Here is a 16,142-nt window from a genome sequence, read left to right as displayed (position 1 = left end):
AAAAGAAGAAAAAGTTTCCAAATCCTCAAACAGTCAACTGGGGATCAACCTCAACCCTAGCAACTCCCTTTCTAGCCTCAGCAACCTTGGCCACCTCCACCTCCCCCACAACCAACCCCGCCACGTCGCTGTCCTCTCCCCTCAGAATCGTCTCCTCCTCCTTCTCCTCGTTCACATAGTTCGGGTCCTTCTCGTCGATCGCCGGCGGCACCCCCAAGAGCTCGGTCTTCACCAGGTCGTCGGGACCCTCCCACGTGAACTTCCCGCCGTGTCCGGACTTCGGCGGGGGCTTGCCGATGCCCCCCAAGCCGTCGACTGGGTGGCGGTCCATGCGGTGCACGCCCTTGTCCATGAGCTTCTTCTCTTGGTACTTGAGGGTTATCTTGTGGGTGTTCCCCTCCTTCTTCTCCACCTTCTTCTTCCTGCCTTCCTTGTCGCGGCTCACCGCTCGGAACGTCACCGTTTCCTCCTTGTCGTCAATGCGCTTCATTTCTTTGAGCTCGGTCGAAAATTCTTTGCTTACAACAGCTGTTAATTGATGGAGTATTGATGGGTTTGATTGTTTTATATCACGTAGAGGGACAGAACTGGATACTAGATCCTACATACTAGAATGTTTTATAATAATTAAAAAAAAAAAAAAAACTGGATACTAGAATGTGCTAGAAAAGAAGACATGGGAGAGGTGGGGCTAGAAGGTTCTGCCACGTGCTGGTATACCCAAGTCGGCGCGCCACGTCTATTCTGATTTTTCTAGTACTAAATTAAAAAATATTTTGAATACAGATAAACAAAACACTTAAATTAAATTAAGACGACTAAATTCCTTTGTAATCAAATCAACTAAGGGGTTGTTTGGCAAAGATAGGTACAGAACAGAGTAATGGGGTTATTAATTTTAAAATTAATAAGAAATAATGATGTGATATAAAGTAAAAAGAATTTGTATAGAAAAGTAAAAAAAAATTTGTATTTTAGTGAATTTTTTATTTGAATAGTAATAAAAAAATTATTGATGTGATATAAAAAGTGAAAAAAGTGGGAATGTTTTGATGTGAATTGTTGTTGGAAAAAATGAAAAAGTGAGAAAAAGTGTAGTGAATAGTGCCAAGCACTATCCTGTACTGTAACGAGGCTTAACAAACAGGGCCTAAATCTCATCAAGGATTTTGGGTAATTACCTTTTCCCCTCATCAACTACCAGCCATTGTCAACATGCCCTCATGAACTGACACCTCGACCTTGAAAAACTTCCGTTAAGGAATTCCGTTAACTTAGACGGAATATTCCATTTTTGGGCGTTAATTTTGGTTTAAAGACCAAAATGCCCTCCAACAGTAATTAATAAAAAAAATATTAAAATTAATATGTTTAAAAAAATTGAGGGCATTTATGTCTTTTTACGAATTAAACTGACGGAAGGGGGCAAAATGTGTAAAGTTGGTAGTTGGATGCTCTCTTTTGGTCGAGGTGTCAGTTCATGAGGGCATGTTGACAATGGCTAGTAGTTGATGGGGAAAAAAGGTAATTACCCCAAAAAATTTCTATCATTATCAAAAGTGTGTTGTATAATATTTCTCACTAAACGTAGTTGTCCTCAATTTGAAGTAAAATAAATATAAGTTATTTGATTGTTAAAATTAGATTTTACAGTATTTAACGGCATAAATAATTCATCTCTATTTTGCTTGAATTTAAGAGATCGATCATGTTCCACCAAAGATATCCGCAATCGGGTTTATGATTCACCAGTTTTAATTTTGTGAAAGTTGGTAAGTCATTATAAAGGGTATAGAAAAAGTTTTGTCTCAAACTGAGTTGAATAAATTTCTTTGAACTAAATCTATTAAATTGTCATGTATTTGTATCTTTTGAAATTTGTTTAAAATTGTGTTAAAGAGATTAAAAAAATGCTTTTAACATATAAAAAGTCATGCCAAACAAAAATAGCTATGTTTAGTTAAAAAAAAACTTAAATTAAAAACACTTTTTTGGTTTAAAAAAAGTTTAAAACCGCGTTTTGCAAAAAGTTTGGAAATGAAACTTTTTTAAAAAAACTCTTTTTGACTTTTTCAATATACAAAAGTTTTATTTTTTAATAACATATGATAAGCACGTACCCTTTTAATAGTTTTTATTAAAAAAAATATATATTTTTTCACATATTCAAAGAATATGGAACAATTTTATAAACTAATTTAGAACAATTTTTTCCCACCTAATTTAAAGAAGAAACTGTGTCCGAAATGGTAAATTGGTACGGCTCATTCCAACATTTTGTTTGAAGCTAAACATTTGCTTCAATATCTATATATCTATATATCTATCTATATATATATATATATATATATATATATATATATATATATATATATATATATATTATGCATTTTGTGAATTTCGAAAAGCAAAATAGATAATAGATATCATAAATCTAGACTGTTCACTTAGCAACTTCCATTGTGACGAGGACAGGCATCGTTTTAACATGTTTTTCTTTGTTTGAACCAAATTTTCCCGAAACTACTTAATTAATTACCACATTAATTAACCACTACGCGATGGAACATTACTTCCAGGGTAGAATCACCAAACGAAGTGTAATCTCACTTCCTATATACCTAATTCCTAACCTTGAAAAACTATCCGTTTTAAAATCATTAGCAGCAGATATCTATTTTTTTTTAAAAGAAATTAAAAAAAAATAAAATTACTTTTACTTTCCTATTTAATAACATTTCACAATAACTTTACTTAATTTTTCCTTAAACCATTAAAAATATTATTTTTTTTACTTTTACTTTTTTTTTTCGTTCATTTTAAGAGAGGTGAGAGAAATGCTTAATATACCCATCTACTAAATGAGGTAAATTATAAAATTTATTAAACTTTACTCTTCTACAAAAAGCATCTTAAAGGAAGAGGTTTGCTCAAGATTTATAAAGCCCACAATTCATGCATACTTTGACAATGTGAGACTCTTAAATGTAAATGAAAAGAACATGGTTCAAACTCAAAAATAAATAAATTACGAGAAATAATCTCTATACTCATTTCTCACAACAGCCCCACAACAAGTTGATGTGGCTAGTAATATTTTATTATTTTTTTACAAAAAGAAAAGAAAACAAAACAAAAAAAAATAATAAAATATTACCAGTCACGTCAACTTGTTGTGGGGCTGTTGTGAGAGATGAGTGTAAGAATAATTTCTCATAAATTATTACTTATCTCAAAAATTTAAACCGATTAAAATAAATAAACTTAATCTTTTAATTAATGGTTTAACAACTATGCCACAGGATTCGCGGTCGTGAAAGGCCCGGTGATCATAGATTTCGCAAGCCCGATGCTGCCTATGGAAGCTTTTATGGTTCAAACTCGCCTTTACGTTAAGGTATAATTATTCTTCTGTCTTTAACTCTTTCAGTTAAACATTCATCAAAAGCTCTTCAAAAGTTGGCAACTCCTCCTCATTTTGCAATTCATAAATCATAATTTAAAGTTGGCTCTTCTTATGGTGTATATAAATTAATATTGACACGTCTTTTAAAAAATTTAGATAATATGAAATCATATATACCACTAAAGTGTCCCACATCGCTAAATTTTTTTTACCTGGACACTTTATAAACCATAGTATCTCCTCATCTTTTAACACGTCTTTAGAGTGTCAATGGACTCATAGACTTTTCACATGATATTAGAACCACAGATTTCTTGCGATAATGAACATTTTCCTCCCATTGTCGTCCACATGTTTGACCATTAGTTACCACATGTGAGCGGACGTATTAAACTATCTCATATCACTAAAATTTCTCACTTAAACATTTTATAAGTCATTGTGTCTCATTCTATCGAGACGTCTTTTAAAAATATCAATCGGTCATAAACTTTTCAAATATACCATTAGAAATGCATAACTTTAAAGGGCTATTGGGTGAGTGTTGATCAATGCCCCTCGCTTTTATTTCATCGAAAGGATCAAGTGCTTGCTATGGCTATGCGACAGGAACACCGTCGGAACTACTCCAGCACTCCCAAGATTTCGCAATCCTGATGGGTCCTATGGAAGCTTTTTTTGGTACAAATTAATTCTTCTCTACTTGTCTTTCGTTTCTTTATCTTTTCAACAATTGCAGTTTGACTATTTAATTAATTGAATAATTGTACCATTGGTCTCTAAGATTGGCTTAAATTATAAATCACTCCCTGTGGTATAAAAAGTTCATGGAAGGTCTCTATGGTAAATTATAATTACGAATCACTCTCTGAACTCATTTTCGTCCACTAAGTTAACAGATTCTATTAGCTTGCCACGTCATACATACCCAATAAAAAATCGACACGGGTTCATTACAATAAAAATATATATATATATAAATAAATAAACTGAAAAATTATTTTATTTTTTTTAAAAAAGTAGAAAATAGAAAATTAGTGGTTGCCGGGGGTGACCCGGCCACGTGTGGGGGGGTGACGCACAGCCTTCCTTAGGCCTTGGGTAGCCACGTGTCGATTTCCTATTAGGTATGACATGACAAACTAATGGAATCTGTTAACTTGGTTGACAGAAAACGGGTTCAGGGAGTGATTCGTAATTATAGTTTACTACGAGAACCCTCCATGAACTTTTTGTACCACATGGAGTGATTTGTATTTTAAGCCAACCCCAAGGACCAGTGATACAATTATCCTTTAATTCATATCCAAGCCTTTGAACTAGAAAGAAACTTCCCTTTTTTTTTTTTGCCTCGGAGGCTTGCTATGCCACAGGGCACACCGTTAGTGATGGCTCCAGCTAAGGCTGTAATCAAGTCGAGCTTTAAGATTGGCTCATTTATAGGGATAAAAAGGCGATTGCGATTATTAGCCAAAACCACTAATTGCAACCGCCTAGACGGTTATCGAAAACCGCCAACCACCTCTGACAACCGCCGATTGGCGGTTATAAATTGGCAACCGGCCATGGACATGTACATGGAAATTAAGCTTTCAATCATTAAAGACGAAGATGAAGATTTCGTCTCTACATATCAGGTTTCGCTACCGGACATGCTGTTGACAATCTACCAAAAATTAACATCATTCAACAATGGGTATATTTCTGTTCTGTAGCAAGAAAAAGAGTGGGAAAAAAAAATCAAAACAAAATCTAAAAGAGAGAGGGAGAGTAACAAAAAAGAGAGTATATGAAGCACATAAACAAAATCTGTAGAGGGAGAGATTAACAAAATCTGTAGCATGAACAATGACTCAAAGGAAAAATAACAGGGGTCACCGGCCATGGACTAGAATCGATGACAGTCAAAGGAAAAAGCAATATACCTTCAGATAAATCAAGAGCGAGAGAGTACGAGGCTTCGATGACAGTCCTATAGAGAGAGATTGGCGAGCGGCGTGTTGAGAGAATGCAGATGAGATGAGTCGAGAAGTTTTTATTTTTTTGTTCTTTAGGTTTAGGGTGAAACAAATGAAAACAACAAAACAAGTAAACAACGCAGTTTCATATATAAAAATATATATAATAATAAAGACGGTTAGCAGTTATAACCGTTAACTACCTTTGTAAAAACAGTTAACTGCCCCAATATGACGGTTTGTGATTGGCGATTTTTAAAGCGTTTTTTACGGTTTTACGGTTAGCGGTTAGCAAACGGTTATTAAAGGGCAATTATTTCACCCCTACTCATATATGAGTCGAGCTCGAACTCTAGCCGATCTATGAAATGTGTGTTCAAGCTTAGCTCGTTTAAAACTCGAGCGGGCTCGAGCTCAAGCTCGTTGAGAATGTCATTCTAACCGAGCTGAATTACTTGGCAAGCTCGGCTCAACTAGAGCTCGAGTTAGGTTATTAAATTTTTCAATGTGTAATCAAAGCGGACTTCAAGTCCGAATTTGTAAACAATCTCTATACATTTATTATTTATTAACACACAAGAGATATGAACGAGTTAACGAATCGGACTAATGAGCTGAGCGAGCAATCTAGTTGAATTTTAAACAAGCTGAGCTCGCGAACCCCTAGCTATCGAGCTTTGTCAAGCAAGTCGGGTATGTATCACTTACTAATCGAGCGGGTTTCTACAATAACGAATGATTTTTTACAGTATCGAATTCGGGTTTAAATTGGGCTAAACCGAATGGATATCGAGCAAATTGTTGAATGGACGGATTTATTTAGATCCCTAAGCCTCCAGCACTCCAGGATTTCGATCGCAATCCTGATGGGTCCTATGGAAGCTTTTTAGGTTCAAATTCTTATCTAGTTGTCTTTCGTTCCTTTATCTTTTCAACAATTGCAATGCGATTCTTTAATTCATATCCAAGCACCAAGCAACAAGCAACGCCGACAGATAAGAAAACGGATGCAACATTCTGAAAGATTTGGAAAGAAGCTCTGATTTTGGTTGCATACCAAGAGCAGAGTTCTTTGTTCTATTTATAACCGGTTAGGATTTACAAAGTATGCTCGGTGAGCGTAAGGACAAAACTATTGCAGAAACCTACGTGGAAACATAAGACAAACTATAACAGAGTTCTACGAGGGAAACATTTGACTATGTGCTGAGTTTGAGGAGAAGGCAGCAGGAAACATTGGTAGCAGGAATCGAGGAAACGGGGCTGCTTGTAGCTGCTGTTGGTCAGTGCTAGAGGCTGCTGCAGTGTGGTTGTAACGCTGCTTGCTTGTCTGTGCTATAGGCTGCTGCAGTGTAGCTATGACACGGGGAAGGTGCATCCGGAAAACATGGAGCACAAGATTCAGCAGGAATCCAGGAGAGATTGTGAGCTTAGCCTGCAGTGTAGCTGGTGCTGTAAGGGGACTGGTCAGCAGGAAATGTGGAAGTCTCTTGCTTGCTGAGTTTCATGCTGGAGGAGAGGTGAGCTACTGATTTATCCTCTAACACCCCCCCGCAAACTGATGGGAGGAACTTCCATCAGTTTGACTTTTATTCTCATCATCATTTTTTTTTTTTTTTTTTTTTTCTTGGGATTGGCTTGGGTCTTTAAACTGTGCCTCAAAAGCCAAACGTAGGGCCAACTATAGGCCAAGAAAAGAGCCACTAAAGGGCTAAAAGGAAAGAAAAGCCTGGGTATTTTAACTGTACTACAAGCTAAGGTTGAGCCAACTATGGGCCAAAAGAAATTAAAAATGGGCTTGGTTTTTTTTTTTATTTATTTTTTTATTTATTTTTTTATTTATTTTTTTTTTTTAACAGTACCTCAAGCAAGAAATTTGGGCCAAAGAGAAAAATAGCCAATAAAGGGCTTAAATGAGCTTAGACCTTTGAACATTTGCCTTAAGCTTGAAATTTGACCAACAATGGGCCAAAGAGACAATAAAGAGCTTAAAAGAGCTTAGGCCTTTGAATATTTGCCTTAAGCTTGAAATTGGGCCAACAATGGGCCAAGGAGAAGAGGGCCAACTATGGGCAAGAGAATTTTTTTTTTTTTTTTTTTTTTTTTTTGTAAATAAAAGGCTTGGGTTTTGGAACAATACCTTAAAGCCAAAATATAGAAAAGAAAGGCCTGGGCATTTTAACGGTACCACAAGGCCAAGATTGGGCCAACTATGGGCCAAAATAAAAATAAGCTTGGGTTTTTGAACATTACTTCAAGCAAGAAATTTGGGCCAACAATGGGCCAACTAGATACCTCTTTGATTTTTTTTTTTTATTTATTATTTTTTTTTTTTCAATAAAAGAGAAAATGAGAAGAAATTAAAAGAAAACAGCAAAATCAGCCAAATGGCTTTTAAAAATAAGCTTGGGTATTAGAACATGACCACAAAGTCAAAAATTGGGCCAAAAGAAAATAGGGCTTAAAAAGGGCTTGGGTTTTTCAACATTACCTCAAGCAAGAAATTTGGGCCAACAATGGGCAACTAGATACCTCTTTGATTTTTTTTTTTTTTTTTTTTTTTTTTTTTTTTTTCAATAAAAAATAAAAGGCAGCAGACAGATACGCTACAGGACACCAAAGCAGACAGTATCACGTAGGACACATGATGGTAGACAGTATACGCTAAAAATGACGGTAGACAGGAAACAAAACAAAAGAAGAAAGGAAACTGCAATTTTGACAAAGGCAGTGGGAGACGAGGTAGTTGTCCTCCTTAAAGGAAGGAGAGTGAAGCGTGGCGGCCTCCATCAGCGTGGTCACGAAGCTTTTCTTGTACGGCTTCGGCGACGCCTCTGGGAGGTCTTGCAGTGAGCTCTTCTGGATGGAGATGGGCGATGAGGTTTCCACTAATGGGTATTTCGAGTGAGAGCAAGAAGTGGTGCTCTGATTGCAGGTGTACGTGGTTCCCAGAGCAAAAGGGCAAGGACCAAGTTGAAGCAAACGGAGGTGGACCAAGCTGGACGTGTGGGTCTTAGGGGCTGTGGGTAAGGTGTTTGACAAAAGGACGTTGAGAAGCTTCAGGAAGAAAAGAGAAGATTTGTTGATAGAGTTAGCTGTTGAGGACATGGTGGGAGAAGCAAGGCTGTGGTTAATGGAAAGGGTCGGCTGAACAGAAAATATGGGAGCCTCCTTGGTTGAAGAGGAGAGAAATCTGTCTATGTGGTGTTGGGTATAAAAGGTTGGGCAGAGGATTATGTTATGGTTTCTGTGTGGGTGGAGAAACAGAGGGGAAGGTGATGGATTGTTTCTGGCTGAGCTAAAAAAAGACGTTGCAGACATAATGGATGTGGTAGAGAAACGATGTTTGCACGGTTGCTAAGTCTAAAAGAGAGTAGAGAGTAAGAAAAGCTCTTGTAGAGCTTCCTCAAGGCACTGCCCGTGTGAGCTGTGTGAGCATAGCTCACACGGGCTGTGCTGCAGCCAAAGGAAGAACAACAACAAGATCGTAGGGCGTTAGCCAAAGTGCTCTGATACCATGAAAGATTTGGAAAGAAGCTCTGATTTTGGTTGCATACCAAGAGCAGAGTTCTTTGTTCTATTTATAACCGGTTAGGATTTACAAAGTATGCTCGGTGAGCGTAAGGACAAAACTATTGCAGAAACCTACGTTGAAACATAAGACAAACTATAACAGAGTTCTACGAGGGAAACATTTGACTATGTGCTGAGTTTGAGGAGAAGGCAGCAGGAAACATTGGTAGCAGGAATCGAGGAAACGGGGCTGCTTGTAGCTGCTGTTGGTCAGTGCTAGAGGCTGCTGCAGTGTGGTTGTAACGCTGCTTGCTTGTCTGTGCTATAGGCTGCTGCAGTGTAGCTATGACACGGGGAAGGTGCATCCGGAAAACATGGAGCACAAGATTCAGCAGGAATCCAGGAGAGATTGTGAGCTTAGCCTGCAGTGTAGCTGGTGCTGTAAGGGGACTGGTCAGCAGGAAATGTGGAAGTCTCTTGCTTGCTGAGTTTCATGCTGGAGGAGAGGTGAGCTACTGATTTATCCTCTAACACATTCCAGTCATGTGGGCAAAGCTAGAATAATTAGGCTCTTAGCATTCATAATTTGCTCATCAATGTGTACTCTCTATTTTCTATTTTAATTATTCAATTTTTTAAAGCACCTATATTCAGCTTTCTATTTTCCACATCAACTTTTATTATTCAATTTAAATATTATTTCTCCAATCCGTTGAGTTGGATGCAGCCTATTATTTTGGTCTCATTTTAACCTTTCTACTAACTCAAATACTTTGTTTATTTTCGCTAGTGGGATGAGAATGCTTAAACCTATTTAGCAATTGGCTAGTAAAGTACTGTGATGAGGTAAACAAAACCAAATTATTGTTAAAAAAATAAAAATAAAGAGAGAGAGAGAGAGAGAGAGAGAGAAAACGAGAGTAATATCCTATAGGTATATTAATTGGTCTGTAACTCTTTTAATGAAAAAAAATTTATTAACATCTTCCAGTACTCTTACGTTGAAACATGTAGCAAATTGTAAAAGAAATATATATACCAATTAATAATGTAGGGCTAATATTTTTTAAACATCGGCTAAACAGAATTAAGAGCTAAGAAGCATAATGGACAAAGGCTAGGGGTTAACGGTAAAATAACCATAAAAACTGAAGTGCCAATCAAGTGACATTCCTTTACCACTAACCCATGCCCCATGGGCAGCATTTTGGAGAGTATATGTTGTGATGGAAGTTTCACTTTCCTTAGCTGCCGTGATTTCCAACCTTAACACACGCGATTCCTGGTATGTAATATGGGCTGTCCAAATTCTCCTTTTTCCTGCGTTTTATTTTGAAATCATCTTAATTAATTCTAGATCTTCTTCATAGATCGCACTAGATTTTAATACACCCTAATTCGGATTTTGTGTTTTCCATCTGCAAAACGCCATTTCTATTCTCGTTTTAGCAAAGATGTCATGGTATGACTACAGCGATGATGAATGTCATTACTACGACTCTAGCGATGATGAATGGTATCAGTACTCTAGCGATGATGAAAAAGAGTGTGGGCTTTCAGTAGAGAAGTTGAACCTTGGTCCTAGAAAGAAACTTCTTGTTCTGAACCTAGGAGGCTTGCTCTGCCACAGGATTCGCCGTCGTGAAAGGCCCAGCGATCATAGATTTCGCAAGCCTGATGGTGGCTATGGAGGCTTTTATGGTGCAATTAAACTCTTGTCTTTATGTTAATTAGGTATAATTATTCTTCTGTGTTAACTCTTTCAGCTAATCATTCATCAAAACTTCTTCGTCCATCAGTTTACAAGAGGCCCCATTATGAAGATTTCCTGAAATTTTGCTTAGAAAATTTTGAAGTGGGAATATGGTCTTCTTCAAAGGAGTGAGTAGATATATATAAGCCACAGACTCTTGCTTTGTTTTTCATTCAAGTTTCTTATATTTAGCATTTTTGCTGATGTGCTTGTTTTAAGTATTCTGTATTGGTATGTAGATATCATCTGACCAACACCTTGGACTGCATAATGGAACGGTCGTTGAAAAGCAAGCTTTTATTTGTTTGGGTAATTATAGATAATTTAGCATGTGTTTTAATGAATTAAACAGCTGGGTGCTTCTCTCTCTGTTTTTAACATCTTGATATTACTTTGTTAAATTTGATTTTCTAGGGCCAAGAAAAATGCACTGATTCTGGTTTTATGGCCTTGGAGAACAAGGAAAAGCCAATCTTTTTGAAAGAGTTGAAGAAGCTAGAGAATCCCAGAATTCAATATTCTGAATCAAAGACGTTGCTGATAGATGCTAATCCATATAAGGCCTTGCTAAACCCTGTAATATATAATTAACCACTTTCTTCGAAAGGTTTTAATTAGAGTTTTCTATAACTTGATCAGTATCTTATTTGATTTTTTATTTTTGATTGCAGCCCCATACAGCAATATTTCCCAACGAGTACAAGGCTGAACAAGCTGGTGATGCGGCTTTGGGTGAGAGAACATAAAACGACCATTCTTTTATTGATATTCTAAGAATTTTATTTTAAATATCAGTATAATTAATGTTATATCATTCATTAGGTCCTGGAGGCGACTTGCGGCTGTACTTGGAAGGACTGGTTGATGCAGATGATGTTCCATCTTATGTGAAAGATCATCCATTTGGGCAGCCTACAATAACCCCTACACATTCTGATTGGGAGTTTTATTCGAATATTATTAGCCGTTTTCAGAAGGAGTGAGCTACCGAAAAGATCATAAGCAAATAAATTGCAGACTTTTTACCTTATGCTATCTTGTCTTCATGAAGAAATCCTTCTTTTTTTAATCTGCTTTTGTTTTAAAATCACTATGAATTTTATGTGTGGAATTTAATGTATTGCAAAAAGTCTGTTTGGAACTTTTTTTAAGTAAAAAAAAAATATTTTTTACCGAATAAACCAGCTTTTTGTTTGACTACCTACCACATAGATCATCGGCCTCATCATATGACTGATTTTAATATCGTCTGCATAGTTCTTAAGAGATAGGTCAATCAGCTGTGAACTACGTCTTATGAAGCGGAGGTCACTAATTCAAATCTCATCTTCCCTCTTCTGTGGACATGTAAAAAAAAAAAGAGTTAAAAATTAATAAATAAATAAATCGGTTTAAAGAAAAAAGAAAAAAAAAAAAAAAAAAAAAAAAAAAAAAAAGAAGCTAAATTGCCCACCTCTAAGCCTTTGTTGGCCATTTGTTTGGTCATGTTTGTCAAATTATTGACCGAGACCCATATTTTAGCTTTGTGGTATTGTTGAAAACTTAGGCTCATTTCAGTTTACAGTTGACTCTTATTTTGTCTCATAATTTGCCCATTATTTGTTTGACCTTCGTGGTATTGTTTAGCCATTTGTTGGCCCGTATTTTGGCTCATAGTTGGTTATGTTTTGAAGATTCCTGACTTATTGTTGTTAAAGGCCCAAACTCCATCTGCCGCAATCGTTGTCAACTTATTTCAAATTCAAGCTTCCAAAATCTTTCACATTGAATTTGATGAGGATATTAGAGAATACATTTTCTATATTGATATGATATTGTATGTTACTTATATTTTATATGATTGATTGTAGGTTTGATGATAATCAAATGTGATTGATTGAATTTTATTTTTTATTTTTATTTTTTTAAAAAAAAGTTGTGATTGATTGCACATGCTCTACTTTAATTTTTTTTTTTTAGAAACATGAATAGTGAATAGGCACATCTGCCTGTGAACAGGTGCCTATTCACTATTCACATATCTACTTTTTTTTCTTTTTTTTTTTTTTTTTTTCCTCTCTCCCCTCTTTCTCTCACTCCTCTCTCTCACCCATCGTAGAAGACGAGACCAAGATCTGCCTCCTATCTCGGCGGCGAGAACCCCTCCTATCTCGGCGGTCTCCTCTCTCTGAGCCGACGCCGAGGTCCGACCAAGCCTCCCAAAGTTCCGGCGCCGAAATGAGGCCGTCCTTGACAACCCAGATGTCGATGTCGTCTACGTGCCACTGCCCACTAGCCTCCACGTACGCTGGGTCATTCTCGCCGCCTAAAAGAAGCAGCACCTGCTGCTCGAGAAGCCACCATCGATCGTACCGGTTCTGGATATTGGGTGTGGGTGGGCAAGGCTGGTTTGGTTGGGGATGGGGATGGGGATGGAAGAAAAAAAAAAAAAGAAAAAAAAAAGATTAAAAAAAGATTAAAAAATAATATTTAAAGAAAATAAATAGTAGAATAGAGAATATTGTCGAAGGGTTTTTAAAAAAATGAGTAACTAAGGTAGATATTAATACTTTTTCACTAACTATTTTAACCACAACTGCTAGAGATGTTCTTATTTGTATCGATTCTCCTATAAATAGGATTTTTTTGTATTATAAAATGGTTGAGGAATAAGAACAAAACATAGCCTTTTGGACTTTATTCTGTAAACGTAAATTATAGATCGAACCACGTCAAATTCTTTGAGCCTATTTTATTATTTCGCTTTATTTTATTTTAGTTTTATGCTTTCTTTCAAAATCCTATCACAATACCCATTTTGAGCCAAACAGAAAACCAACAACCGAAAATCACAAGAAAAACCTACAACAATTAGAACCCAAAATCAACATATTCACAACACACTGAAAATTTTCAAACAAAAACACCCCATCCTACCATTCGGTCAAAGCCAAAAAAACCAACCTAGAACAGGGGGAGGGGAGGTTTCTGTTTTTTGGGGGAGGAATTGGAACCCCCAAGCTGCCAGCCTCTCCGATCCACTTCTGAGTTCTCTCTCTCTCTTTGCGTGAACCCAGAACAGGGGAGGGGAGGGGAGATTTCTGTTTTTTAGCTTTGTTCGTAGGGTCTTTCTCCTTAAACGGCATCAGAAAGAAAACTAACGAAACATCTGCTTCCATAATATTTGGTAAAAAAAAGACAACGTTTGAGTTTGTTTAACTTTAGTTAAATCTAGGCCCTTAAATTGTTTAAGGGCAGATGTACTGTAATTTTAACTACATCACATAAGCGGGATCCGTGATTTTTCTAGTAAGTGTGAGAAAGAATTTTACTTCAAATTTAGTAGTGATTAATTTTTTTTAACCCAATCTATTAAATTGTCATATATATTTTAGTATGTAATAAATACGTGTTTTTTTAATAGCATAAGATAAATATACACTATTTTAATAGCTTTTTAGTAAAAAAATAAAAAAGGTGCTTTTACACACACAAAGAACATATAACAATTTTATAATTTAATTTAGAAGAATCTTCTCCGATTCAATTTCTGACTGTTCGCTTAAGATATCATTAATTTTGAAGCAAAGTTATTCGAGGTACACAACTTCGATTGTGGCGAGGACATGCATGTATGTATCGATCATTTTAACATGTTTTTCTTTGTTTAAATTAAAGTTCGCAATTTTTTATACAAACACGACACGAAGTTATAGTGTTTGTGTTTAGACTATAATTCATTTATGACCCGTCAACCAATTTATGACACATTTATGATCATATTAGTTAAACGGGTTAATCGGCCGACCTTAGTTTGAACCAAATTTTCCCGAAACTACTTAATTAATTAATTACCACATTAACCAAATACGCGTTGGAACTACTACTTCCAAGGGAGAATCACCAAACGAATTAACGAAGTGTAAAAGCTGCCAAAAGGCGCCTCACTTTCAATGTACGTGAACCTTGGAAAACCATGCGTTGTAGTTAATGTCAGAAGCCCAAAAGTTGTTAAACTTCAGCTATATAACCCATCTGCGAAACTGCTATTTCTTATTCCATTCAAACCTTTTCTGTTCTCGTATCAGCAAATATGGCAGAAAAGATTTCAGACTTGAAAAACGTAAGTGTATGCAAAGACTCTAGCGATGATGAACAAAACGACGACGCAGGAGATGATTGTGGGCTATCACTAGAGAAGTTGAACCTTGGTCCTCGAAAGAAACTTCTTATTCTGGGCCTAGGAGGCTTGCTCTGCCACAGGGTACACCGTCGTGACTGGTCAAGGGCAAGATATGGCAATCATGATTCTTCCTACGGAAGCATTTTTGGTAGAAATTCTTCTCTTTATCTTAATGTATAATTATTCCTCTACTGTATCTGCTAATCATTTTTCAAAGCTTCTTCCTCCTTCAGTTTACAAAAGGCCCCATTGTGAAGAATTCATTAAATTTTGCCTTGCAAAGTTTGAAGTGGGAATATGGTCTTCTGCAACGGAGTGAGTGGAAATAAACCACATGCTCTGCCTTTTTTATTATTATTTATATATTCAAGTTTCATATATTTAGCTTAGTTTAAGTAATCTGTATTGGTAAGTAGATGGTATCTGGACAGCGCCTTGGACTGCATAATGAAGGGATTGAAAAGCAAACTTTTATTTGCTTGGGTAAGTATAAATAATATAAGAACGTGTTTTTATGAATTAAACAGCAACGTACTTCTCTCTTTTCTTTTAATATCTTATTTTGTTAAATTGGATTTTCTAGGACCAAAAACAATGCACTGATTCTGGGTTTATGGCCTTGGAGAACAAGAAAAAGCCCATATTTTTGAAAGAGTTTAAGAAGCTTGAGAGTCGCAGGATTGAATATTCTGCATCAAAAACGTTGCTGATAGATGATAATCCATACAAGGCCTTGCTGAATCCTGTAATATAATAACCAATATCTTCGAAAGGTTTTAGATTTTACTAGTACTTAGTATATCTTATTTAATTTTATTTTTTTTCTGCAGCCTCATACAGCAATATTTCCCAATGAGTATAAGACTGACCAAGTTGCTGATTCGGCTTTAGGTGAGAGTATATAAAAACGACCATTCTTAATTGAAATCATATGAAATTAATTTGTATATAATTTAATTTTCATATATTAATGCACATTAGGTCCTAGAGGTGAGCTGCGGCTGTACTTGGAGGAACTGGCGGATGCAGATGATGTTCCTTCTTATGTGAAAGATCATCCATTTGGGCAGCCTGCAATCACCCCTACACATTCTGATTGGGAGTTCTATTCGAAGGTTATTCGCCGTTTTCAGAAGGAATGAGCAACGGAAAGACTATAAGCAAATAAATTTCAGAGACTTTTCACCTTATGCTATCTGGTTTTCATGAGAGAATCTGTTTTTTTTTTTTTTTTTTTTAATATTGAAAGTAAGCGAGCAGTTTCTGCTACTTTATGTTAAAACCTTCATATTCAATGCTTTGCATTTTGTTCCACATGTGGATTTTAATGTTAGGCACGTTTCAGATGTG

The 16,142-nt window shown here is 36.2% G+C and overlaps 3 protein-coding genes across 3 annotated transcripts in view; 2 read left to right on the top strand and 1 right to left on the bottom strand.

The window, feature by feature from the left end:
- The window catches only part of LOC133872378 (uncharacterized), a 645-nt gene extending 86 nt beyond the window's left edge, over positions 1 to 559 (bottom strand). Inside the window, exon 1 of the mRNA XM_062309877.1 lies at positions 1 to 559. This exon is cut by the window's left edge and continues 86 nt beyond it. Within this exon, the coding sequence (XP_062165861.1) occupies positions 26 to 490 (465 nt within the window). The 5' untranslated portion in view covers positions 491 to 559 and the 3' untranslated portion in view covers positions 1 to 25.
- Positions 560 to 10,093: 9,534 nt separating this feature from the next.
- LOC133872262 (uncharacterized) lies at positions 10,094 to 11,712 on the top strand. Its single transcript, XM_062309738.1, has 7 exons — positions 10,094 to 10,162; positions 10,327 to 10,578; positions 10,677 to 10,758; positions 10,870 to 10,939; positions 11,045 to 11,206; positions 11,302 to 11,362; positions 11,453 to 11,712. The coding sequence occupies exons 2-7, from the start codon at positions 10,332 to 10,334 to the stop codon at positions 11,611 to 11,613; spliced, it is 783 nt and encodes a 260-aa protein (XP_062165722.1). The 5' UTR covers positions 10,094 to 10,162; positions 10,327 to 10,331; the 3' UTR covers positions 11,614 to 11,712.
- Positions 11,713 to 14,702: 2,990 nt separating this feature from the next.
- Positions 14,703 to 15,934, top strand: LOC133872609 (uncharacterized). Its single transcript, XM_062310178.1, has 6 exons — positions 14,703 to 14,940; positions 15,026 to 15,107; positions 15,209 to 15,275; positions 15,376 to 15,537; positions 15,623 to 15,683; positions 15,774 to 15,934. The coding sequence occupies exons 1-6, from the start codon at positions 14,703 to 14,705 to the stop codon at positions 15,932 to 15,934; spliced, it is 771 nt and encodes a 256-aa protein (XP_062166162.1).
- Positions 15,935 to 16,142: the final 208 nt, after the last annotated feature.

The sequence above is a fragment of the Alnus glutinosa genome, chromosome 7 (assembly GCF_958979055.1).
Source record: "Alnus glutinosa chromosome 7, dhAlnGlut1.1, whole genome shotgun sequence".
In the NCBI taxonomy this organism is placed as follows: domain Eukaryota; kingdom Viridiplantae; phylum Streptophyta; class Magnoliopsida; order Fagales; family Betulaceae; genus Alnus; species Alnus glutinosa.
This window is presented reverse-complemented; position numbering and strand designations above follow the sequence as displayed.

Coding starts and splice junctions, on each gene's coding strand:
- LOC133872262 (XM_062309738.1), top strand. CDS start 10,332: ATGTCATGGTATGACTACAGCGATGATGAATGTCATTACTACGACTCT. Junction 10,759..10,869: donor ATATGGTCTTCTTCAAAGGA/GTGAGTAGATAT, acceptor ATTGGTATGTAG/ATATCATCTGACCAACACCT. Junction 11,363..11,452: donor AGCTGGTGATGCGGCTTTGG/GTGAGAGAACAT, acceptor ATCATTCATTAG/GTCCTGGAGGCGACTTGCGG.
- LOC133872609 (XM_062310178.1), top strand. CDS start 14,703: ATGGCAGAAAAGATTTCAGACTTGAAAAACGTAAGTGTATGCAAAGAC. Junction 14,941..15,025: donor TTCCTACGGAAGCATTTTTG/GTAGAAATTCTT, acceptor TTCCTCCTTCAG/TTTACAAAAGGCCCCATTGT. Junction 15,276..15,375: donor GCAAACTTTTATTTGCTTGG/GTAAGTATAAAT, acceptor TGGATTTTCTAG/GACCAAAAACAATGCACTGA.